At 43.3% G+C, this 27,379-nt stretch overlaps 1 protein-coding gene and 1 long non-coding RNA gene across 4 annotated transcripts in view; one reads left to right on the forward strand and one right to left on the reverse strand.

Annotated features, from left to right (window-relative positions):
* esamb (endothelial cell adhesion molecule b) overlaps nucleotides 1-12,583 on the reverse strand; it is a 51,670-nt gene extending 39,087 nt beyond the window's left edge. The window contains exons 1-2 of one of the 3 annotated variants that reach the window (XM_086216695.1): nucleotides 12,392-12,583; nucleotides 11,065-11,214 (exon numbers count right to left, since the gene is read on the reverse strand). In XM_086216695.1, the coding sequence (XP_086072821.1) occupies nucleotides 11,065-11,122 (58 nt within the window). In that variant the 5' untranslated portion in view covers nucleotides 11,123-11,214; nucleotides 12,392-12,583. Of the gene's footprint in view, nucleotides 1-11,064 lie in introns of all 3 variants that reach the window. The other 2 variants (XM_086216694.1, XM_086216696.1) reach the window with 2 other exon arrangements.
* On the forward strand, nucleotides 12,582-22,162 carry LOC147255055 (uncharacterized). The gene is made up of 3 exons (XR_015118215.1): nucleotides 12,582-12,812; nucleotides 12,913-13,099; nucleotides 21,439-22,162. It is a non-coding gene; the product is annotated as an uncharacterized LOC147255055 (long non-coding RNA).
* The last annotated feature ends 5,217 nt before the right edge of the window (nucleotides 22,163-27,379 follow it).

The raw sequence follows: 27,379 nt of genomic DNA on the forward strand, positions 1-27,379 counted from the left end.
CAGACGATTGCAATAAATACATGAATGTGAAGCACTTTCACTGCCACTCTGTGGGTGTAACTGCTAAGACTTGTGCCACCTGTGCAAACCCTCTATATATAGAAGGGGTGGTGATTGTGAGGCGACAGGCAGGTGACGCAAGGAGCGGGAACCTGGGGTCACTGCAGGGCACGGGGGAGTAGCCGGATCAGGAATGACTAAAAGGTTAATAGCAGGGAGAGGCAGGCGGCGTGTGACGGATGGATCTGGTGACAGCAGTGGTTTGTTTTTAATCAGTGACAACATTGGGTTTTGTTTTGTTTTGTTTTTTTTGTCTTCATATTAACGGTAGTCCCAAAAACTGTCTTAATAGCTGGTTTGGTGTATTAAATAAACTCCCCACCAAACTTGAACTTGAGCTGCTAAATGATTCAAAGACCTCTGGCCTTTCCTGGGACATCCAACGCTGAATAGTGTTGATTTATCATTAATGACTAGCACTCTCCCCAGATGTTTTAATATGAGGGTAAACCTCTACTAAACAATCCTCACCTCAATCTAGTAGGTCCTATCAATTATTAACACGCCTCCACCATTTGTGTCTGTGGGTGAGGGTCCAATATGGTGTAACTCTACTATTGTAGTTTATGTAGTAAAAATCGTTCACAAAAACAAAACAAAAAAAGACTGAACTTCATAGCATTTAAAATACCTTCAAAACAACGTCGGAGAACCAGCTTTTCTCCCTCATTAAGTGACGACACGCTGTGGCCCTTTTGTTCGCTTCTCTCGCCAGCAGGTGCAGATACACCGTGTGAGTTGTGATGTCATAAGACGCGCCAGGACCGATGGAACTGACGAGTTCGGACGGACCGAACCTGGAGCTGATTCTTGACACCACGGAGGAAGCCAGGTGGAGTGATGTTTCCATTTTCAGCTCCAACGTGAGGCACAGCTGGAGGATGAATAACTGGTTGCGTTTCAGCGTGGTTCCATTTAGAAAAGACTTTTTGATGCAAAATGCAAATCCTTCTTTTATTTGATCCAAACGCTTCTTACTTGAACTGTGCCATGCAGCCTCTACTGTATGTGATTTGTGTGTTTTGATCATATTTTCTGTGAAGAGAAGTTGGTGACAGAAATTGCAAGTGGCCTGCTTCTTTTCCTCGCTAACTGGAGAGACTGAAGAAGCAGCACACTCCTCCTCAACATGCTGTTGTACATAATAATGTGAGCTCCTCCTGGATGGGCATATGGTCGCTGCAGAGAGGCTAATATTAGTGATGAGGCTGAGGAGAAATTTCTCTCATCAAACCCGCCTGGTTATATTAATGGCACCTAGAGAGGCTCACAGAAACAGTGTCACTGGAAGTGATGGTGCAGGTCATTACTTTGCCTGGCCTCAAATCTCAGTCATCCCAAAGAGCCAATTATCCCTGGGTTTGACAGATAACTGAGATTATAAAATACTCTTTGGCCTTTCATACTGCTTGGTAGGTTGCTTCTATTTTGAGTGTCAACACCCCGAAGGTATTCACTCTAAAGGCAATTGCTTCGCCGCCACAGGGACCAAACACAGTGAAAATTTGATCCACAAAAGAAATTGATGTAGCTGCATTAAACACTTGAGAGCTGGAAAACTAAACGTTGGTTCCATTGAAAGGACATTTCATGAGAATATTCATGCAGGTAACGTACAGCTTATTGTAAGTGTAAAGGAAAATAAAGAGACGGGCGCACCGATGAATGTTAATGAGCAGGATACATTGATTCAGACAGTCTGTATTGGTAAAGATGGAGTTGAATCGCAGAAAAAAAAAAAAAATCAATGCAGCGCTCGGATGCAGAACGTGCCAAACAGCAGAGAAGAACGGAGCTACAAATCTCCCGACCCACATCCAGAGACACCCTGAGGTCACTCTGGGAGAGTGAGCAACACCACCTGCAGCTGGAAGCATAAAATGTAGGATCCTCCACACCCCACTTTCTCTGCACCGTCAAATACCGTCACCAAAATACTCCTCAAATAAAAACAGACTAATGTACCATTTTTCTGCAACAAATGCATTAAAAGCTTATTAGGTTTGGTTAATTTTCATGATTACAACTGCAATCTCTGCTGTTTAGTCTTGTAACTAATAGCGAGTGTGGCAGCTATTTTAGAATTTAGCCTGAAAACTATTTTAGTCACTGGAAATTAAACAGGGTGTCTTTGTGGTGAGCTCCGATGCGCCTCAACTGGGTTTCATGGGCCCTTGATTTTGCTTTAATTTTAGTTTTAGTCCTTTAAACTGAAAAGTAGCTTAGTTTAACTCACCTTTTATTAATTTTTGATCATTTTAGTCTGTTTTTTTTTTTTGCCAACAATATCGCTAGAACTTTGTCTCATTGTCAGCTGTTTGTTTTGGCCACTGAAATCTAAAAAGGGGTATAGTGTTTCCATTTTTAGCAGTTTCAATCAATGGAATCCATACTAGTAGTAGTATAAATAATATATTGAAAGAATCAAAAGGTAAATATTCCTGTTGCTGCATTTAAAATGTGTCTAGCTCAGTCTCAGTGGGTGAGAGGCACATCCCTATTACAGAGGCCCAGTAATGCAGGTTTTAATCTCCTAGGATGAAAAACTGCAACCTGTGCGGTAGCGTTGCCTCGCCACGGCAGGATTGACCGTCATTAGCCTCAGAGGAACCACACGCTTGCCACCCGTAAGGCCAGGTTACACCGCAAACCAGATGACAGCATTAATCTGGCCGCGCTGTCCCCTCCCTTCCATCTGGTAAGGCGGTTGAGCAACAGGAGAAAGGAGCAAGGAAGCCTCTCACTCCTCAATGAATACTAATCTCCAATTTCTGCTCAGATAAAACCTTCCCGCTTCCACATCAAGAAACCTTCACATGCCTATCATCTGACATTTTGAAACTAACCCATCACCAGAGCATCTTGGCAGAAAATCCATCCAACCACATCTGACACTGCATAACACATCTTCTCTCGCTGTACTATAATAGCCAAACAGCACTATAATCTCCCAGAATCGTGGAGCTAAACTCATCTGCTGCTGCCACCAGACAGCCTATTTCCTTCCTGCACTACAAAGTCAAAAGAACAAAGAATAAAAGGTGTTTTTCATTCTTCTTTACAGACCAGCAGTTTTCACGCCTTTTACCCCTGAAAATCAATCTTCCTCTTTGGATAAAAGCAAAACATTTTAAAACGCTGATGAAACAGGATTTTTACAGCTATCCTACTTTTAAAAAAAAGGAGCCCCTGATTTAGCGGCGCAGTCTCTGGCAATTATACTTTTGACGTCCTTTTTCATTTACAAGAATAATTGTGATGAAATACAGAAGAAGGAGAGAAAAAAAAAATCATTTCAGCAGGTTAGCACGGCTTTCCGGAGCAGCTTTGATAGGATTTCTTGCCTCAAACCCCAAGATAAATTGTCAAATGTCGTCAGGAGATGATAGTTAGACGTCTTCACATAGTGTGTGTTTGTATGCGTGGTCTCTGAAGTTCACACACTGGTATCTACCAGAGCAAAGGTCCTATTTAAAGAGGGAATGTACCTCATTAGTGTGTGCCATTTTCCCAGGGTGCACCTGGTATAAATCATCACGACCCTCACCTACGCCTGGGGTGAATATGACACACTCTACTGAGATGCATCATTTATAGGCCACGATCGGCGGGGGCACCTTCGGCTGGTGCAGCAGCATACACGTCGTTTGAGTACTTTTACTTTGCAGAACAGCTGAGATTGAAATGAGAACCCTGACAGATGAAGCTAGCATTTAATTGACAGAGTGGGAAGATCGAGGTGGACTAAGTCTCATCTCCCTGGTGGCCATAGCGGTCTGGTCACCAGCGTCCGCATCATTAGTCACAAGAAGATGGAGCATGAACGCACTTGTCACATAGCACTTGTTCAATCAGCCTGTCGTGACTCACTGAATGTCACTGAATCTTTACTTTTTTTTTAATTACGCTACAACCTTATTTAACTCTACGACTACATGGATTTATCTAATCAACCAAACACGGTATACCAAACAGCCTGATAAGTGTACATCTCAGTGAGCAGCGGAGATAATGAGATGAAATGCTAACTGTCACTAGGCTAGATGGGGCCGCAGCTATCCTCGCATTACCTTTTTAATAATGATCCTTCTGTGCCTGTTACCTTCTACTTTGAGCACAAATTGAAGATAAAATGCAGCTGAAATATCAGGGGAATCATTTCTCAAAAAAACAAAAAACAAAAAAAAAAAACCCACCTATATTTAGAGTACAAAACCAGAAGCTTCAATGAAGAAAAACACCAAGCACTGTTGGGGAAGTAATTAAATCTTGTGTGTCTGGCTGTAATTTCCTGTCCTTATGTTTTCTGCCTCCATCCAGTTCATTTTAAATGGTAATTAATGCAAACGGACGTCTGCTACTTGTGGAAAATGAAAAGCAACAACTGAAAAAGACTGGGCCGATTCAAACGTTGCACGATACGAGTTACCTGTTGCTGCTGCATAAAAATGGAACTATCAGATGAGGAGAATTCTCCCTCAAGGGTTTCGCTCACACAAGTGCAAACAGTAAACAAGCAGGTGACTGACAGTTGTAATATTTCAGTGTTAGTCCCTCTGCCAGGTGGGATTTGAAAAATTATAATGGTTTACCGCTAAGCCTTTTATAAGAAAACTCACTTGGTGTTTTACAACAAGCTAATTCAAATGTTTCTAATCTGTGACTGTGGAGTTTTTTTTTGTTGTTTTTTTTTTTTGTTGTTTTTTTTAAGCAGGAGCGGAAAGTGATGTGCAAGTACAGTGAGTTGGGACTACCAGTTTAACGGACCAGACAAGGAGAAAAATAAAAGGTGGGTTTTTCCACATTAGCCAATTTTTAAAAAATAAACAAAAAAGACATCGTCTAACTAGCGAGGTGTTGGATGACACCATTAACGCACTGACGCATCATAAGGTAGCGACATGTGACACAGACGCAGTCACAGTGGTAGCAGTGTCACATGTCGACAGCTAATAAATTAATGTCACTTGCATGTTTCATTATCAGCAGTGGGTCTGACTTATGGGGCGGGGATCACGCGTTCATGCTACCAAATGTAGCGTGATTCTAACGTGCTTTCACGGTGGTTTGCATCCGTCCGTCCATTTCCTCATGTAGGTGTCTCTCCGCCAATGCTACCATTTTAGCATGCAGAGTGTTTCAACAGCACGAGCCGCCCGACAGACTATTCCAGAAGAGTCAAACTGAGGTCAGCTGTCGGGTCTACAGAGAACTGGGGCGAAACCTTGGCTTGCTCCTGATTTGAAGATGAATGTTTTATTTGGGATTTTAGCTGTACAGCCGAGTTCGTCTTCTACGGCTGATAAATTTTAACATACAACTGCTTGAAAGTTTGGAAATGACATCTGTGATACCAAAACAGACTCCATAATTTACACCAAGTATGATTGTTTGACATATTCGAAGGATCTGTGATATTATTTGCTTCTTGCAGAGTTGCACAGTTACTAGGAATTATGATGCAGGTACTAGCTTCTTTTTCACGATTTCACAAGGTCTCTGTATCATTTATAATCTCGTATGGCAACACAATGAAGGCTATACTTTTCACCCCACTTAATACTGATACTGTTGTGCATGATGAAAAAGATGCACTTGATTCTGACAAGTTATGAAAGTGGTTTTTTTAGCGCAGTGGATCTCAAACTTTTCTCCTTCCAGGTCCACTTTCTGTATACTTTAAACTCATCAGTTATTTTTGGCTACTTCACTGTTGTCTGATAATTGAAATGTTTTATCTTAATTCATCAAATGCACTTCTTGTTATTCAGGTGGGACCCTGGAAATCAATAAATACAATAAAAAAAAAACAAACCTTTTATTAATCTTAGGAGGTGTGTTTCAAGAATTTTTCTATTATTTGCCACAACACAGCCCAATGTGACCAGTTTCCATATCAATAATTCTCATTTAAATTAGCATTTTTATATGTTTCTCATGGTTTAAATATACCTACTTTCCATCATATTTAGATGAATACACTTTTTTACTCAAAAATGATTTCCTTCTTAAGAGCGGAGCTCTATCTTCAAAGTATTTCAAGTATTTTCAGAATCAGAATGCTTTATTGTCATCGTACTCAAGGTACAACGAAATTAAATCCAAAGGCTGCTCATGGCCCACCCAAGGGCCCCGACCCAGAGGTTGATTCAACGCTGATCTAGACTCTGAAATCTCCATTCATAAACAATTACCACGTCCTACACTCTGTGTATCACAGCCTGCTTAGAGCGTCTTCCACGACTACACTTTTGCTTCAGATCTCTGGTCTGATATACAAGCTGGTGTTTTCTGTCTTTTTTTTTCTTCTCTTTCTTCCTCTTCACAAGCAAGCAAAGAACGATTAAAGTCACGGCAAGACAAGTGCAATGATGTTCAGACACAATTCCTCCACATCAGTTTTTGCTTTAGTGGTCCCACGCTCAGAGAAGATTCTCTCTGGATGATTAGCATTATAGGACAGTTAGATAACATGTGTGTGTGTGCTGTGGATGGCGGCGTACTGTACCCGACATCAAAGCCAGCCATTCAGTAAGCAAAAAGCTGATTGGTGTGTAAACATAATGATAATGGTAGTTTTCTTTCAAGTCAGTGGAGGAAAAAAAATGTAAAGTGTAATGGGCATCGTGTGCATGGCAAAAATCTAATTATATTATCTTCATAAGACTGGAGCAGAAGCAGCCCGGCAGACTGTAACAAAGCCATTTTTAAAAACGTCTGCAAAAAATCTGCGCGGAACATAAGAATAACGGCTGTGATGACGTGATGCAGGAGGTCGCTGCGGGATTCGGCGTTTATGTGAGGGTAAAAAATCTGGACAGTGTCACTGCTAACACATCCATCAAAGTCGTTGTTTTGATCACATGGCTAAAGTCACATCAGCTCAACCAATCAACACCTGTCGTCCTCCACTACTGTTACTGTCATCCTCCACCCGGCGCCAGCATCACGTTGGACACGCGTCTGTTGTGTGGCGAGACATTAAAAAAAAAACACACACACATAGGTGCACCGCTGTCATCTTCATTGTGTGACGAGCTCAAGCTAATTAATTTGACCTACTTTTACATTAAAAAAAAAAAAGGTAGACACTTGCGCTTCCTGCCTCCTATCAACATCTTTGCCCTCTGCAGGGGTCTTCTGTGTGTCACAGTGCACAGAGTGGGCTGTGGTCAATTAGTCCGCCTCATCGAACACCCACACAAGGTATGTGTCAGCCTAACTAATGCAACCGAGCATGACACAGGGGGTAATTCACCCGTTTGAGCCAAGACAGATAAATTCAGCTCAGTAAAGTGGCAGAAGATGAACAGCATCAGGCTTCTTTTTTCTTTTTTTCTTTTTGTCAGCAGACGCAAAAGAATAATGGACATGTTTAAATGTTTTTCAGCGTATTACTCGGCGGGGAAGAAGCTTTTTCTCTCAGAACAGATTCTGGTTAAGAGCATATGATGTTTAAAAACAAAAAAAAAAAGATATTCTTCGCGAGCATATAACAAATGAACGGGGACGCACTCACTCCTGGAACAAATAATCACCCCGTAATTACTAGAGAACATTGAAACAACTGCAACAGGCTGCCTGCACAAATGCATGTTGCTCTTTTCATCAGACACAAATGAAGCTCCACTCTGACTCCAGTCACCTCCGCTAATATTAGAATCCCTGAATTTGTCAGGATGTCTACAGGTATCCGACTCTTAAACTGAAGGCGTTTTATCTCTCTCTTTTTCGTACAAGCCCCCAAATAAAAAGACATGTTGACACATTCCATGTTCAAAAAGGAGCAGCAAGCAGAAAAAACATCTTAAATAGTATTTTCTTTTCATGAAGACTGAACAAATCTTATTGACATGACACCCAATTTTGGGGCCAAAACCTGGAAACCACAAACAAAGACCTCTCAATGCGTTCGTCACTCAAAGGGAATTGATGACAACCTGTAGTATCACATCTCCACCGCCACAGACGCTTGGCAAAGCTGCATATTTTCTATAAATGGAGGCCACAGAGCTCCAGGTGCTTCTGAATGGCACCGAGTATTCATCTCACGTCACAGAGAATGAAGACTGGACTCCGGCGTAGCAGGTAGCAGTAATACACCTCTAACACTGACGGAGGAGCAGCCGATCATTGCAGTGTGTTACTCACATCCTGACTAAGAGCTGAACTGAACGTTAAATATGGTAAAGAACAAATGACGGTGTGGAGCTGGACACTGCTGGTGCCATGGTGATGCCTCGGCATCGGTCAACCACTCCATGTTGTTTGGAGATGTTAGCGGCGAACGCTAACACGCTCATTTCAACCACGGCTTCTCTGCTGCGGAAGCCTGCACTGACTGATCCACATCTGGAATGTTGTTTTCATGTATGGGGCTGAAGTTCCTTGCTTTAATAGAATCTATTTAAAGAAAAATGATATTTATTACCTGTATGTTGTGCTGATCCAAACTAGAGCGTTGTGATCACATTTGGTATCTAGAAGTACACATGCAAAGCCAGATTTAACCAACACTCCAGAAGAGAACAATCGGAAATACCACTGGAGAGTCAACTGGAAACTCCAGTCAAATATTTGGAATTATTGAAGATTTAACTGGGATTTTTACAGAAGCCGTAGCTGAAGTTGAAGGTTTCAGCTTGGAAGTCTTTCTCCAGAGCCACCGAGAACATCTGAAGTGGGTTATTTCCACGCAGCACTCCGCTGGGTACACTGATCCATCCATCGTCAGGCCACCATAATTTGCCGTTAAGTTAATCAGGCGATACATTATCAGAAGACGTCTGAGCTCTGTGACTTATTCTGTGAAAAGGGATGCAGCTGCCTTGTAAACAGAAGCTTACACCACAGCCAAGTGGCTCCCGTCTCATCGTATACCAGCCGTCACTGAACACAATCAGCTGAGGACAGGAAAATATTTTAATAGCGGGCAAAGGGGAGTGGTATTTTTACAAGAGGGGGGCGAGGCTGGCATGGTAACCTAACTCTCCATTCAGACTGCTGGGAGCCGAGTCACCTTGCGGCTGTCCTCGGGGCCAACGTGATTGGCAGCAGTTGTGTGATACAGCACCGATATACAGCACGTGGCATCTGGCATGTGATTTAGGAGCGTCAACTGTCTTGTCTCCGATCATATAGAGATTTATCTGAACATTTAGTGGCTAGTTAGCTACGGCCGACGGGCTGCTCCATGTCACCAGGAGCCTGCTTTGCTGTTTGACATCAGACAGACGGACGAGCAGGAGCATTTACCACTGCCGGGGGTTTTATTTTCTTCTTCTTTTTTGATTCGCTAATTCTAAAGTTTCTGTCAAGCAGGCTTAGCTGCTGTCAGAAATGTGAAAAGAGATCTATCATGCAAAGTGAGAAATCCCTCCTCTCCATCATCAGAGCAGGAAGCGGCTGAAGACATCGGCCAGTGAGCTGCCTTCGTCCTGGTTTCATTCAGAAACAAAGGATGCAGATCTCTGCGCCGAAGCGTTAAAAGACGGCATATTCACTGTCTAAATTACTTCTAGAGTTGTTGCCGTCTTCTCAACTTCTCTACAGTGAAACTCCAGTCTGACCCAAACATAAAGACGCAAGAGGGATTTCTGCGCTGGAGGAACGCCAACATTTGGCGAGAAATGTTGATGGAGAGCCGACTGGCTAAGTTAGAGGAGCCTTCAGGGCTTTCTGAGTGGAGCATCAATAATACACAACAGAGGCTGATAAGAACATTAATCATTTCAAACGCTGTCACACGTCACAAGTGTTTGACGTTGTGCGAAGTAAAAAAAAAAAAAAAAAAGAAGCACTCAGATAGACACAGTTTTGGCTGAGAAGTATAAACCCGAAATATTCTCATTAAAATCCCATTAGTGTTCAACCAAAAGCGAAGCAAGGATCAGAATTAGTCCATTAGACGCGTCAATTATGAATTATTCCATCAGATTATCTGATATTATATCATTATTTTGAAATAGAAACACGAGCGCAATCACATTTTAAACACTGCGTGTGCGCTACAGGAATATATCTGTATCCTTATTGGATGTATTCTATATTTTTTTATTTGGAATTTACTTATCACTCACCTTGGTTCCCTTCTTTTACTTTTGAGATACTGTTCCATGATTGTGGGCTCAATGAAGTTTTAACTCATCTCCATCGCTTCCGACCTGCACATGTGTCATACCAGTACAATTTTGCATGCCATGTGACCACCATATTAAGTCAGTCACCCTGTATACGACAGCTGGGACTTCTGTCTCTAAGTGACATCCTCCTCTAACAGGTAAAATCCAGCTTTTATGTTATTTTTAACCTCACAGGGGACAATAACCATCAAAAGAAAAGCAAAAAGCAACAACATTTGACTTCGTTGAAATTCATTTCAGAGCATTCAACCATGCAGCAACATTATGCCCTCTTAAGATGAGGAGTACTCTGCTGTGCTTAAGGGGACCGCTGGTAAAAACACAAGCCACAGTGGAATTCACAGCAATAAAAAAAGAGACATATTTCATGAATTGTCAGCGTGCTTGTTCCTGCATTTGAATTTTTCTCTCTCGCTTTTTTTTTTTTTTTTTTTTTTTTGCTGGAGGATGAAAGGAAGAGGGCCCTTCAGCTTCTTTAAACAAAAAAAAAATAGCATGTGAAGTAGCTAATAGCCTCTCAATCCTCAAATAAGCCTTTTGAGGGTGAATCTGACTACATTTACACAGCCTGAAGAGTTAAAGCAAATGTTAATGCATCCTGTTCTAAAAGGTCACACAGGTACATCACTTTACAGTCTTAAAGGCTGAGTCTAAAAGATTAGCTTTTCCTGCAGAATGAGCTGGTTAAAAGGGAAACTGCATTCTCTGTTGATGGTGTATTTCATAGTTTGTTGTTTTTTTTTTTAAAGGTGTGTTGACATTCAGACTTATGCATGTCGTTTGGAATATATCACTTTTTATTTAAATGTCACGGGCTTCAAGAACAGTTACAGCCCCACTAGAGGTAGAATAAGTGGCTTACCTTGAAAAATCCATAACAACATCATGAGTATGGCTCGAAGTCTGGTCCTCAGCTCCATGGCGCAACATCCACCGGCAGCTCCGGCGCACAGGAGCCTCCTCAAAGTTGACACCAACACCCCCCGCTGCGCCCTCGACCTCCTGCTTAATACTTCAGGTAGCAATGAACTGTCCGCTCCAGAGACCACAGAAGCTGCACATAAAGCTTGCTTTCTTCATCCCATCCCGCCTACAAAACAGCGGCTGACGTGGTAGAGCGCGCCGGGGCTGCTCGCCGGGACTTTTCCCAACCCGAAGCACGTTAAACGCGTTTTAGTTGCCTTTTAGTTTCTATGCGTTGAATGATTCAAGGCTGATGTACTTCTCCTGCCTGTGTATACTTGACTGCTTGTCTTGCTCACACATACACACACACGCACGCACGCGCGCACACACACACACACACACACTTCCTACAGTGAAGCGCAGATTGTTCACCTGAAAAAAATGCTTCACGCCGCCCCCTGGCGGCCGTGTGGCACACTACATTCCTGCAACTCGTTGGGGATCCATCTCACCTTGCTGAATAAAACAAGAGGGCAGAGCTGAAAAGGCTTAATATAAACCACGTAAAAGCCAATAACCAACTGTGTGTTAAACCTTCATTCATGCATTACAAGGTTTTGCAGCTCTGATTTGTTCTGGGACACTGAGTGCTTCCAGCCACACGCTGCTTGAAAGACGTTTAAGATGGAACTCCGAAGTCAGACTTTGATACACCGGATTTATGTGTTAGCTGATAAGGGTTGTTTTGTTTTGTTTTTTTTTTAATTAGCTGTTGTCAGCAAGGTTGGGATCCATTAAGATTTTAACGATTCCCTCTAAACTGTCCGAATACTCTTAGCGAATCCTAAATTATATTCATGATACTTGCTATATTTAAACATGTATATCATAAACACACATGCAATCATACCAATACAAAAAAACCTTTCTAACTATTGCACGGTACAATTAGATGAAAATACACACTTGTGTAAAGACAATGACTGCACCGTTAGACTGACATTTACGGAGCATGAGCGACTGACTTACAACCATTATTTAATCAAAAACGTTACGCAGGCAGGGAAACCGAGTGCTTTTCAAAAAAGTCGTTCACATGAGCGCACTCGCTAGCTAGTTAACGTTAGCCTAGCTAAACGGCTAGCAGCGCAACACCACCAAAAAAAACGTACCAAAGGGGTGCACAGGAATTGTCATTTCAAGCTACCTAACTTAGTTATTGGTTTGTAACGTCTTAGTTATTGGTTTGTAACGTGTTAGTTAGTGGTTTGTGACGTCAGTACCAGCCTGGAGGGGCCCCAGCTGCGGGCTCTACTGGAGCGGCTTCATCTTCCACAGACTGCCGGTGTGACGGTGAGGGCGCTGGTAACGGAGTTTTTTCTCAGGCTGTCCGAAAAAGAACCCAACCGTAATTTTGTAAATGTGCCGTCCAGCAAGAGAAGACCCCCAGGTGAGCTAACTGTGATTTCCTCAGGTGCGCTGCGCCGCCTGAGGCGACATCTCGCGATGTTTGGGCAACGAGGAACGAGATATTTTACTCAGCGCCAGAGAATGCGACTTCTAAATTGTTTGACTACCTGTTTAGATTACAACTTTTGTCTATAATCTAAATGGGAAGCACCAGTGGGCTTTTGTGACTGGTCTTTCTTGGGTTTTATTGGCGGATGGATACAAACTCCTGCGCTCAGGGACAGAAATCACGAGGTAAGCACAGCAACGCCAGGTTTTCCACAGCGGTCATTTTTGACTAGTCTTTGCAGGGTGACAAACACACTCTTGTCCATTCTACTTATGTGTGTCACAGCCAGCCAGTACCAGCACCACAGCCGTGCCCGAGTGGGACTGGGCTTTGACCATCAGTGGCACCTGTGCTCCTCCTGCCTCCTGTCAAATACCGTTTGCCTGCTGAGGCTCCAGCGACTCCAGCAGCTCCACCTCATCAGATGAGGGAACCAAAAGTCAACACAACACCCTGCAAAGACATGGCTGTTGTGAGTCTTTAGAGTTTCTCCCACATAAAGGGAAGAGGAGCTGGTTGTTGTTAGTAAATGCTGTAGTCCAGCTACACCTCTCCTGATGGATGGTTCCTTGCAGCCTTTGAAATGATTTAGCAGCTGTTAAGTGTCTGTTGCACCGTGTAGCAAGATTAAATACACAGCTGCATCACTAGAGTACTAAAGTTCAGAATAAATGCGTTTTTTTGGCTGCTGTAAGTTGCTTTTTATCAAAGCCACTTAGACCCGAGTTGCTTCTGAGCAAGAAGCTGTGCATGCAACACCAAGTGAGTCGAGACGGAGAGACACATTTCTGTCATTTGCCACATGGTTCAGGGTTGTATCTGTGAGAAACTTCTGCCCTTCCTGCCTTTGGTGTGCTGCTTCACGGAGGACTAAACACGACTGCACACTACTGGTCACCAACTCATGTATCCGGCTCTCTCTCCCTCTTGATTTTAGGTTTCGTCTGCTCATGGCCTTCATGCTAACAACGGCTGTCTAGTCTTTGTTGATGATGAAACTAAATGAGGTGGTAGAACGCTCCATTACCCATTATTAACCTTTTATGATATTAATGAACCTCCATCAAGGGGTTTGCATGTCTTACTGTAAGTGAACACAGCAGATTGTTTTTTTTTTAATGCCGCTGAAACTCTCAAAATAAGTTTCACAAAATCGACGTTTGTCCTTTCTACATATGAGCTAAGGTGAAAGGTAAAGCACTGTATTTAGATGCTGCGAAACGCCATTGATAGGTGAGGTCGTCGTGTGAGCGGTTCTGTGACAGCGCCACCTAGGTTTGGAACAAGTCAGGAACTATCAAGATATCTTACTCCGTCAAGTTCACAAGGGAGTGCGGAAACTGAGGCAGAGTTGGCGGGATGCTCAATAATTTATTCTGCCCGGCGACAGCTCAGCAGAAACGCTGGCTGAAATAAGCAAAAAAAAACTGAAAATAAAATGGTCTCAAACACAATTAATAAAAGACTGTTAACTAATGTAATCCACGTTGAAATCTGGTGAATCTAAAGTTTAGATTTTTAATCTAAAATGCAGACTTTTGCAGACACCCTGGTTAGCACCTGCTAGCTGACAACACCTGCGCCACAGGGCCAAAACACTTAAGGAATCCCCACAACTATTCAAAACCAAAGAATACAAAAATAATGAAAGCACAGAAAAGGAAATGACAAACAAGCATGCAAAACAAATGCGTTAAAGCCAGAATATTCTGCTGCGTGGCTCTATTTTTATAACCCAGAGTGGACGAGGCATGTATGTGGTGCATCCTGTAAGAACAGCAGGTTTGCAGCGGCTGACGTTGATGGTAATAATGTAAGCTTTATTTTGTGTCCATGCCTGGTCTATTTAAGTTGATATACACAAATATATTTCCCCCCAAATATTCTTCAGATTATGCAAATTAAGGTTTGTGATGACCAACGGGACACCGCTGATGTGTGAAGTGTTTTTTGTGGGGGAAGTTGGTGAATATTATATTTGTGTTGCACGAAATATTCACCGGTCCCTGCACAGTGCACACGCGCCTCACACCTGGCTGCACAGACAGTGTGCAATGTCCGTGAGTCATATGACTAACTGCCGTTGGAAGGAGGAAGTGTTTTGCTAGTAAAGTCTGTGCATATTTTTCCAACTTCACCAAAGTCTGATGTTTTCCTCCTCTTTCACGTTCCTTCTCTACTGACATCAGCGCCTCTCTCCTTCTCACCTTGGCGCTCCTGCCTCGTAAATGCAGCCGCGTGCTTTGTTGTGCGTGTATCGTTTCTCCGGCCTGCCACAGGTTTTGCTTGAGCCTGTTGAGAAGATGTTTCCTTGTGTATTTTTGACAAAATATCGTCGCTGATTATTCCAAAGGTCAGAGCCCCCCTCCTGAACCAGAACCCAGGCACGAGTGACCTGGGCACTCGAACGATGTCAGCTTTACTTCAGCATCCTGTGGTTTAGGGGGGTTGGAAGGCCACATATGCCAATGTTATGCTTGGCAGGAAATGTTTGTCATACAAGAGGAAAATTAACACACACATATATTTTCTGAAAGCAGGACAGTTTCAGTTTAAAGCGTCATTATTAGTTTTTCCCGAGCACAGGCGCCCTCCGCTGATAAAACTGGTGAAGTGCAGGGTGCAGGAACATTCAAGTCTGTGCAGAATACAGCAAAGAGAGGAAGTAATGTTTTTAACATGAACTAAGAAGAGTTTTGTCCTGCTGTGACGTACCATACGCTTGTGATTGCGCTGGTTTGTGGACCCACAGCAGCTGCTAACATGTTAGACTGAGGGCCCACCGACATTAGACGAGGGTCTCGTCTTTCACTTAGTCTTCACCTTCTTATTCCATCTAACAGGATTTCTATGCTGAGAACTAGAGGGTAACTTCTAGTACCTGATAGGAGCTCCACAAGTGGAGTGCAGCACACTTGAACTGTGGAGTGCAGAATCGGATTCAGAGAGTTCTGAGGAGGAATGAAGGAGGCGCCTCTCTGACTGTGCAACCGTAGAAAATCTGAGCACTAAATGTGCATAATGTTCCTTTGACCCAGCTAATGTTGTCTCTTTCCTGAGTGTCGCTGCTGCCAGTAATCAGTGGGAGAAAACCAACGCTGTGATTTCAGCTCCTTCGTTAAAAACCTGCAGAATGAAAGGAAACATGCATTTGCAGCCATAAAACTACAACTGTGAGCGTCCAGATGCTGACAGGACTGAGGGGAAGTGCGGAGGCGGATCACTCTGTGTGTGAACGCTATGTCTCGTCATTTGATTCAGATGTGAAATTATCGATTGGAGCTGCTTTCGCTGTATTCTTGCATTCAAACAACAAATGAACAGGGAGGGCCTCCCGCGTGTCCAATCTGCTTGCTTGTGGTCCTCGAGGCCTCGCTCCAATTTATTTCCTACTCTCGCATTTGTAAAAGGGAGGAAGAAAAAAAAAATCAATGGTGGCTTAAATTTTAGAGGAACATGAGTCATATTCTATATCTGGAAATGTTGAAACAATCAATTTAAAGACACGTTGTTCTATATAAGTCAATGCAACACCAACTCGATTACCATGCATAACCCAACGTATTACAAAGTCTAATTTGGTGTCAGCGGTGGAATTCTCGCCGGGACTCACCCGCAGTCCCGTCTATGAGCCGCTGTGGGATTTTATACATTCTAATGTAGGTCTGGGGTCCCTGCTCGCAATAAATGTGTCGTCAGGTGAAATATTGATGTTGGTGCTACGACGCGTTGTATTTTTAATGGAGTATAATGGATTTATTACACGATATTAAGCGTCATGTTTTCTGAGAACATTGGCTTCACCCTCAGCCTGCACCTTGACTCAGTCGTACACTTGCGATGCCACCATACGTGTGTGTGCGTTTTTATTTAATTTATATCTGATTCAGTGGTTACTCCACTGACTGACAGACACACTCCTGACTTATTCATATTCTCATATTGTGGAGCCTGCTGTCCTGTCTTCTGTTGTTTGTTGTCATACCCATAAAGTAAGTTTGTGTGTGTGTGTGCGTGTGTGTGAGTGCTCTCTTATGTTACATTTGATGAATAATTATCCACCTGAATAGGCAAAATAAAACCAACTTTGGGGTTTAAATGTGAATTTCTTGTTTGGCTTTACCATATGAGGCAAAAGTGGAAATCTTGAACATGTATACTACAGAAACTGGATGTTTTGTGTGTGTGTGTGTGTGAATAATTGAATGTCTGTCCCAAGTGTTAAAGAAGCACTGATATGAAAGTGCAGTCCTCCTTTGTTTTGGCCCTTTTCCCATGTCAGGTAGGACATTAATTCATTCAAAACGCTAAGAAGTGCACACATGATAAACTGACTGAAATGTCAGAATCTAATCTCATCTGGCATTTGCTTGGAGACGTGGTTGATTTTCTTCAGTAACTTTCTGATGTGAGTCCGTTTCAGCAGGTCTTCGAGGGAGAACCACTCCCCTCAGTCCTCCTGAATACCTTTATTGTCAACCCTGGCGGGGATGCTGTTATCTCGCTGCCAAATGGTGAAAGATGGGCTTAGCCTTGGCAGTCCACTCCCGCATTGCATGACTGGCCTTCTTTGCAAAGACAATTTCCTCCTTGTTTCACTGAGCTCCACTCTTTTAGAGGCTGGAGGCAAGAAAATGATGGCCTACCTTGTTCCTAAACAGAGGAGAGCAAACGTGGCGGAGTAGTTGTTGGTTCTTTAGTGCCATCTAGTGGCTTAAACCTAAATCACCAGCATCTTTGTATTCATCACCTGTACTGCATGTGCAGCGTGTGCTGAGGTTGCAGCGGTGGGTGGGCTGCAGGGAATATCGGTGGACAGGTCAGCAGTCCCTCGCAGGGCTAATACAGACTGACGGATGGCCAGACACACTCACGCTTCCTCCTGTGGGCTGATTTTAGTCTCTGCTCCTGACCTGCACGTATTTGCAGAGGGAGGAAACATCCAGAGGAAATTCTCTTGGTGGGCACAAGCATCCTCTAAACTAAAGCTCCAGGAGACAATCAAACTTTTGCTCTTATTGTGAATTGACAGATTTACCACAGAGGCACTGCTTTCCCACAGGGCACCGTTACTGGTCGTACTCAACCAGCAAGATCCTCCTGTCAAAATAATGCCTGCATACAGGTTTCTACCAACCTACACATTGGTGCAAACTCGTTAGCCTGTGGCTGGAATCCTTGGGAATGTAAACTTGGATGAACCAGTTGTTGTTCCCAAAGCTTTTAAGCCTTGTGACCTCTGAAAATCTCAATACTGTTAGCCCTCTGCCTCCAGACAACCAGCTGATAAGATGTTTAGTTCATTTTTGCTGTGAAAGGAACAAAGATGAAGTCAACCTTTCATGAGCAGGATAGTTTATTCACAGTTCTTGGTCTTTATTCAGCCTCATAAGCGTCTCATATTTCACCGAAAAACAACCTGCAAGATGCACATCGGTTCAGGCGCAGCATGAGTGAGTTGGATGAGTGTCGGCGCAGCTGTGGCCCCGTTGGTGCCACCAGTGGCTCAGCTAGCTCTCTCACACGTGGAACTGGAAGCACAGTTTTGAAATTCTGGATTCTCTCTGATGTACTGCACCCACCCATGGGCGTGGAGTCGTTTCAACCATTTATCCATATTTCTGCAAGTTAGGCAACATATTGGGTGCTAAATGAACCTTATTACTGGGACCCAGGAGGAAGTGGACACATCTGCCTGCAGTCCTACTCCGCCCGTGATTGGCTGGAACTTGGCCTATTTGTTAGGAGGGCCATTGATTTTTTTTTTTTTTTTTTTTGAAGTACTCATGTGCATATCCCTGGGTACAAATACCTTGGGAGTCCTTGGAATGAACAATATGCAAAGGTCCAAATTGAAATTGTTAAAAAGCGTTAAGTTGATCTCGAGGGAGGCTCGGGGTTTGACGATGCTGGTTTTACTACCAACCCTGTATTAACCTACCTCGTGTGTTTATTATGGCAAAATGTGGTCTTGGAGAGACAACTGGAATCTACTGCAGTCACTTTTGAGTACTTTTGACAGGTTTTCATACCGTATAGGTGTCACCACCGTACCATGCAGTGTTGGAACACAACCGGTGTTCAGAAATCGTCGGTCCGAGCAAAGGCACCGGAGTAGGAGGCAGTTGTCCCTCAAATCTTATGAAGTTGTAACAGGAGTATACAATCGCATCACACTGTAGTTTCTGTGCGACATCCCTTCACATTCAGCCAGAAAGTCATTTGCACCCCACTAAAGACATCAATATTGGGGGGGGAACACAAGTAAAATGTTTTCTTATTAAAGCAGGTAAATAATTTCTTCATGGCCGAGCCCCTGCAAGATTTAACAGTTGGAGGAGGAAACGGTGTGTTGGCAGTGTATGGATGAGATTGCCTCCAAACAACACTTCAGTGCCTGTTTTTCATCGTACTGAAGCAACATGTCACCCAGTCCTAAAATGTTGCTTGTAATAGTTTGAGGTGGAGTTCAGTGGAGCACCAAGAATTAGCTGGAGGCTACACTGGCAATATTTAGGCCCATAATGTTCTGTTTTGTTTTGTTTTTTTTAATTTATTCCAACTATGAGAGAGGTGTGGATTTCTGCAGGCTTTGGAACAGTAATTGGTTTTACTAAGAAGCATTATTCATATTTTCTAAAGAACTGGGGTGACTCCACAAAAACTGAGAACATCATAATCCTCAAGGAGGGAGGTTAGTTGCGTTATCTGTAGTTTGCATGTTGTGAATGGCGGCGGTGTAACGGGGCGTCCATCATTCACGCAGACGGAGGGATCATTGTTTCAGGAAGTTCTACATCAAGTAAAGGTTAGGTGGCTCTGAATGATGGTGGGGGAGTGTTTCCTGAGGCCACGCTCGACTGTCGATGATGAAACGGCTCATTTCTTCACTTCCCCACCGTCAGCGTTGACCTGTCCTGCTGTAACCTTTGCTTATCAGGCCTTAATCTGTGTTCCAAGGAGGATTTTGGCAAATACGGTGTGATATTTTGACATTTGGCAACGTTTGCTGATCGCTGGTGCTGACTGATAAGAGCTTCTCTGTCAAACTAAACTTGCCACACTGCAGTTTATTTTTTTGAAAAAAAGAAAAGTCAATTTTAAAAGAAACCTTGAGAGCAACGGATGTGATGGATTGCACAGGATTTCATGAGGGTAAATGACAAAGATCCGCCCCCTCCGAATCTCAGCAAAGATTCAGCGATGATTCAGTAAATGCAGTCCGTGGTAAATTCAGCTGCCAGTCCCACAGATTGGAAGTGACAATTCGTAGCGTGTGAAAACTTTGACACCTACTCACTTAAAAAAAAAATCAAAGGGAACAAAGTCACACCCACACAGTACATGTAAGCAAATGGATGTATCAAAATGTCAAAGCAATAAAACCATTGATGATTTCTTCAGAGTTAAGTACATCCACATTTTAATTGCATGTTTTTTTTGTTGTTGTTGTTGTTGTTGTTTTTTAGCTGTTGAATTCTTCTAAATTGATTCTACTTGTTTGAAGATCTTGTGTGCATTAAATATTGATGGATTTGGGACAAGAGTTTAAAGTATCGTCAGACCTGAGCCCTCAGTTTCCTGCTTCCTCCCTACATTTCCTTTAAAAATGTAAGACTTGCACCAGTAGGCTCGTATTGTGCAGCGGGCGAACACTGACAGGCGAGGAGTGCGAGGCTGGTTCTGTGAAGCTGGACAGCTGCTGATTCCCTGATACGAGAGCTTTGTGTAATGGAGCTTGTGTCATTTATCACTCTTTACCATCGTTACCATGTAGTTTAGGTTAGTGCAAGCGTAAGGAAGAGGAAAACAACCTTCTCCGGGCCTCAGACATGCAGAAAAGGTTGTTGTTGTTGTTGTTGTCGTTGTCGTTGTTCCCTCCAGAACAGGAGACAATGCACTTCTGCTCGTGTAGCAAAATAAAACAAATGCTCCACCCGAGTGTGAACAGTAAAGCAGCCAACAACATGTTTATTACTGGCTAGCGGGTTGTGCTGATATGTACTCTGACCAAAGATGCTTGGGATAATTTGGATATGATGTGATGACCTAATTGGTCCAGCAGAGGGTGCTCTCCAAACCTGTGCTCCAGAAATGCACCAGCACAAAACGCAGTGGCTTTCTGGTGAAATGTCATCTTTTGAAATGTGTTTGGTGAACCGTGGTCGTGCGTTGCTCTGATGTATTTTGTAGACTCACTTAGAAGTTGACATCGCCATCGGTTCCCTCAACCAAAAGCCACACAGGGTTTCAGATCTTTTTGTTTTTTCAAGATAAAAGTACTTAAAAAATCAGGAGTGTGTTATTTACTGTATTGATCAAAATATTAGGATATATAATGTCGTCAGCATCAGATCCGGAATCCTAGTATCAGTCAGGTTCTAACCTGCATCCATTCCTGTAAGCTGCTGTGCGGTGACACAGAGAGAGATTGTGTTGTGAATCAGCCACGTCCTGCTCCGGTTTCCCTCCAATGACCGAGAACGCCAGTGATTGTATTTCAGTGCTAATGGCTAATTTACTTCACACTAGCATTGCATCTGTTACATGGGCTCCCCGTGATATTGGTGATGGCAACTGCTTTGCAGCTCAGCACGACAGAGAGCCGGAAACAAAACACCTGTTTTTCTGAGGATTTTAATTTTTGTAGCTCCGAAAATGGAACCCGGGCATCTACAAGAATGACTGTTTATTCTTGTAGCCAGATGAACTCAATAAGGTCCAACAGACAATAACAAAATAGAAGCATACAGTGACATTCAATTATGAAACCTAGCATTGTATTTCTCTGAAAGGGATTTTTAATTACAGCTGCCTGGAGAGGGTCCTCTGCCTCGCTCTCGTCATGATGGATTTCATTCGTTGGAGGGAGAAGAGGGCAAGAACACGAAGAGAGAAGAGATCGTGAAGAAAAAAAACAGGTGCACATGTCTTGAAACACATTTGCTCTTTTTGCTTCTATTATGGTGGATGGTATGTTACATTGGTGCAACACAGTCGTTGCACCAAAAACAAGATGCACATGAAAGGTTCCAGATGGTCTCAGTGACAAGACTCACATTTATCTGAGTTGTTGTCTTTGCTCTAGTTTAAAGGGTGCTGCGTTTGAGAATTACGGAGTTACAGAAAGCAGAATAATGCGCCTGAAATAATTTTTTAAAAGAAGCGTGTGCTTTTAGGTGTTATCTTCTAGACTATTCACTTGATAAACGGATCATTTTCATCTTGAAATGGCGGACAAACAAATTGTACCACTGTTTGAATGCCTCATTTGTCCGACCAGTTATCCAAACCCCTGAAGCTTTCAGATTACAATTGTGGAGCGCTGCAATCATACACTACCACCAGAGATTATTGGCAAGTTGGCATTTTTAAGAAATAACACAGCACTTGTTATCAGTCCAGACTCTGCTTCAGTTTCCTGTGAAAGCCTGCAGAAGTAGAGATACTGTAGCTGTTCTGGTATCGAGAGGCCTTGCTGACCCGGTTCCGGGTGCAGGCACAGAGTCTTCATGCATTTTTGTTTTTTTCATTCAACCCGATTCAGTAGAACTATAAAATGTGACTTATTGTTGAAGGACTTTTTCAAAAACAATGCCCCAACTCATGAATATGAATATTGTTTTTTGTTCATTACTCGCTGAATTGTGAGTATTTGTGGTAAATTGAAGAACTGCTTTGAAGTCTTTAATCTCTCATTGTTGATGGCGGTGATGCATCGGGTGAAGAGCGGTCTCTGTCTCTCTCTGTCTTTGACATATGGTTGGAGCGTTACCTGCAAGCTAAAAATAATCACCATCAAAAAAAAACATTTCTCATTGCTGGCACTGTAGCCTACTTGCGGTTTCATCTCACATGGGAGATGAGCAGTTAAGACTATCAGCCTGCAGAGGGCGCCCCCGAGCCACCAGTCTGACTGTTTGTTAAATGTAAAAATCGACCATTTCTTCCTTTTTTTTCTTTTTCTTTTGTGCTTTATTGCAGGATAAGGTCAATGCAGTTAATTACTATTGTGAGAGTTACATTCGATACTGAACATAAACATAACATGTGCTTCTACATTATGTACATTGTGTAAAGTACACGACATCAAGCTGTATGGACCTCCAAAACGTGTCCCTATTTTCATCAAAGAATGGTGAAGCACCGGCAAGATTTTGGGCCCGCAATGAAATGTTGCAGAAAAGCTAAATGGGCTCTCAAGCAGAAGAGGCAATTACATGAGAGCTGTATTTGTTCCAAGCAATCAGGAGCTGAAGACGTGGGAACTGAGAACTCATTTTTTTCCCACTTCACTTTTGCAAATACCAGAATTGGGGGATGATGTCGCTAAGTGGAACTCTTCTCATCCAATCTCGGCTGTTTCACAACCCCGACAAAATAAGTTAAATTTTAATTGCTTTCACTTTAAAAATGCAATTATCTCCAAACAATATGCAGAACTTCCCATTTAAGTTAATTAAGTCCTAAATCAGTAAACACATTTGTTCAAAATTATATTTTCATTATACATGTTACAAAGCCGGAGCGCCATGATGATAGACTAAAAAGAATTGACAGAAATGAAAAGAAGATTATGAATGAAGACATTCAAAGATGCAAATATTCATGCATACCTACGTAAATTAGGATTGCTATGAATTCCTCTGCTTATTGCACTGAAAAATGATTTTTACATGTGATTTGATACGACACTCATGAACTATGGAAGTTCATTGTTCTGTTAGGAAAAAGAACATTTGAGTGTTTGCTCTAATCAAAGCCGAATAAGGACCTGGCAACTGGATTCTTGGTGTTGGACTCTGAAGCCACACATTCCTCAACCGGAGGCCGGCAGGGTGATATTTTGTTGGTTTTTGTTTTTTGTTTATTTGCTTTTGTGTCTTTGCTTTTTCAGACCCTCATGCTTGGGCCGCTCATTTTCAAATATGGATTTATTACAAAGAAGGTCCTTTTCCACACGACCACACAAAGCTTCTGATCTGCCCCACAGTTTCGCGAGATGCCCAAAAAGAATCACGTCACACCGTTGACAAGGTTGACAATGCAAGAGATGCCTTGTAGGCATTCTTGAGTAACTCGCCGTTTGGTGTTAGCATGCTAATACTAGCCTTTTTTTTATGGTGGTGTGGCTCAGCGGTAGAGTGGCCATCTAGTAGCCATCGTGTCGTCACCAAGTGTCCATCAGTGAGACACTGAACCCCCAAAATTGCCCCTGATGAGTAGGTAGCATGGCAGCGTTGCGTGTGTGTGTGTGTGTGTGTGTGTGTGAGAGAGAGAGAGAGAGAGAGAGAGCGAGGAGTGAGAGTGAATGAGAGGACATTGAAAAGTGCTTTGGGTACTGCCAGGCTTGAAAAGTATTGTAGAAGAATGAATCCATTTAGCGTGAATGTTGCTGTCTGCCCGGTCTAGACGTGATCTCTGGGTATTGATTTGTCCTGTGTTCAATTAGGCTCCGACAGTCTCCCTAGACAGAACACCTGCTGCTGCCCTTTGCACTCACTATATTTACGAGGGCCAGCGGGTGAAGTCGGGATCAGGGGAGGTGAAGCCCTTGAGGGGGCTCGGGTAGAGGGGTGAAAGTCTCAGGGGTCAGGGGAGGGTCAAAAAAGTAGCTCTTTGTCCCTTCTGGTCTCTGTCTCATTGTGTTGTACCTCAGCGTTATCATCCGCCATCATAGAGTTCTACCCTGACCCCCTCCTTGGCAGCTATTTTGACATGTCCTTGCTGACTAAACACAGGTGTAATTGATCAAATTAATTGCGGCCCTGTTCTGTTTAATGCATAAGGGCCGTCCAGTGAGGAAGCATACACAGTACCAGAGCCTTGGCCTGCCGGAATGGAGCACAGCCATAATTAATGTTATTAATTACACCTGCGAGGGTCTTATCCTTCGACTCAGGGACAATGTTGTACTGGGACTCTCAGGCTGTCTCCCCGAGCCTTTGTTATTAATGGTATACATCTTTTTAATTATAAATCTTGGATATGTAATTTATAGTTTCATTATTCTTCAAGACTGTCATACTTAAACTATATGGGAAAAGTAAACATGTAAGAACTACTTATTTATGGGGATGAGATGAAATACTTCCTGGGTCAGTATCGCAGCATTTTAATAAACTTTATTTTTAACCAACTTCACCTTTTTGTTTTTTCTCAGTTTAAAAGGAAAGCAGCACTGTATTTCCTCTTGAGTTAGAACTGTCTTGAGAGCAGGTCAGTAGAGGGCAACTGTATATTTATACCACGGTAGGCTATACTGTACATAAGCAGGCTCATTATATCGGTTTATTGAATGCAGCAGCAGCAGCAGCAGTGTTCCTCCAGGGCTCTTCCAGTCCTCTGCACAGCTCAGAACAAACAACTGGAAGACAATGTGACACTGCCATTTAGAGGCATGACACAAGCGGCGCTGCCCCGCTCCGTACTGCTCCCTCTGCTGGCAATGATCCCAGGGCATAAAAAAAGAAGTTGAGCCTTTAGGCTAAATGTTGCTGCGATAACTGCTTATCTTTGCATTCTGGTGCATTGGATGTAAATGACTTGCTGCTGCTGGCCCTCTGTAGCTGTGACGCTATAAATAAACTCTGGAGCCCTTCTAGCTATCTTAGGGCCCCTTGCACTTGCACTCTCTATCGCGCTCTCTCTCTCTCTGTCTCTTTCTCACACACACATTCACACTCGTGCACACACACACACACCCCACTGGGAAACAAATACTCTGCTCCTGTGACTAATGAAACCTGCTGACAAGGTGTCTTAGCGGGTCAACACCTAAGACCCTCGACCAGGGAAAGAGAGATAACGGCTCAACCGAAGCAATTAGTCACAGCGGAGAAGCATCCGAAGTAATAACTGCCTGTCCTGAGAAGAGTGTGAGCTTTTAGCAGTACTCCAAGATGTTTTTGGTTGTTGTTGTTTTTTTTTGCTTTTTTTCCCCCCCCGATTGTGCTGTGAGAGCAGAGCAATATGGAATTTGTCATAGTGGGATGGAGCCAGACGGGGATCAGAGACACATAAGGTCAGAGCCGGGGGGTTGAGAGGCCGACAGCTGAATTTCACATTCTTCACCACAGTCAGACAGACTGCCACATCCCACCATCTGTACCTCGCTGTCCTGTCAACACACACACACACACACACACACACACCTACAGCTACAGCTACAGCTACAGCAGCCTCCCAGTCTCCTTAAATCTTGTTCAGCTTCAATATGCATCGACACAAAAAGAGAAAACACAAAGAAATAAATTAGCTAGATTGTGCTTTCCGAAAAGATTTTTGGGGATTAAATGTTCCATCTTTGCTCCAAGCAATAGTTTCACGCTCCTTTTAATGCAGTGCAATTGCTTTCTTGCTTGCTGAGTGAGAAACAAGTAGAAGGGTACCTCTGTCACACTCTCGGAATTCAGTGCTCCCAGCCAAAAATTGCCAGACTCACAACAACATCTTGTAGTTAAAGATTAAATAAATTGTAATGTGTTAATAGTTCATTAAGCTTGAGAGCTAAAGGCAGGAAGGTTTCACCCTTTGGACAGAGTTAGGTTAGCTGTCTCCCCCGTTCCAGCTGCACATTTAGCTCTGATATCCAAAGTGAATGTGTGTGTTTCCTAAAGTGCCAAGCTTTTACTTAAATGGCGTTTTCCGAGTGAATGTGGGCTCAACTATGTGCAGGACATTTATACTTGACTGTCATCGGCTCCTGCAAATCAAACGCTGCAAATCTGATGTTTCCCAACAAGTCAGTTGGACTGGTGAACACATTCCTGACTGAATGTTGAGCGACTCGGTTTGATGCACTTATGAAAGTGGCACTGAAAGTTGCACAGTTCTGAAAATGCTAAACTTAAGCTCTTTTTGGGGGGGGGGGATGGGGGGGGTTGACAACTTCGCCCGTTTGTTTCAGAACCTCAGCAACGTCTGTACACACAGGAGAGTTGGGGGCGCTCCTAGAAAGAATATAATAAAGACTGGCCGCAGGAGATTGGATGTATCCCAGGTAGGTGTCTATCTATTAAAGCTCAGCCACATAAAGTAGTTTGACAGTCGCTGTCAGATGACTTCTCCCTGTCTCTAGTAGAAAATAACTCTGGCATTCCCTACTGACACCCTCAAGACTCCATCCACTCTCAGGTTGAGATGCCTCTATTTTATGCCCGTTTAGCCTTTGTGGTCCTTAATAAGGTCCACACTTGCAGTGAAGCAGAGATGGAGGCATTGTGGGCCCCTCTTTGTGTCCCACCCTGCAACAGACATCTGGACTCCGCTTCTGTTGCCCAATTTCCAGGTCTATTCAGGAGGGACAAAGGCAAACAGGCGTCTGACCGTCCAAAAGTCACTCTCCATCATGTTGGGCTCTCACACCCTGACATGGAGACAATGAGGTAGAGGGGAGGAGATGCAACGGCACCGAGGAACCAGTCTGGTCTCTGCTAGATGTGGGGGCGTAAGTGAAACAGAGCTCATACCCCCCAGGGAGCTGTGTGTGTCCGCTACTCCCTAAGAGCAAGACCCGGCCGAGCTCTGGAGGCTCCAGCGAGGCCAGATTGTGGGTGTGAAACAACAGCTGCTTCATAAATCAGCAGGATTCAGCCACACAGCGGGACTGCTGGGATCTGGGCTGGGGAGGATGAGAGCAAATCTGACTTAAGATGATGAAACTGAGAGCGATTGTTTTAAGGTGTTGATTTTGTTTTGCAGTGATCCGAAAAATTGCAGTTTAGAGTGTTGGAGTGTCAAGTGAAGATTT

Source organism: Aulostomus chinensis, chromosome 10 (assembly GCF_037954235.1).
Source record: "Aulostomus chinensis isolate RoL2024-O1b breed Wild chromosome 10, RoL_Achi_v1.0, whole genome shotgun sequence".
Taxonomy (NCBI): Eukaryota; Metazoa; Chordata; class Actinopteri; order Syngnathiformes; family Aulostomidae; genus Aulostomus; species Aulostomus chinensis.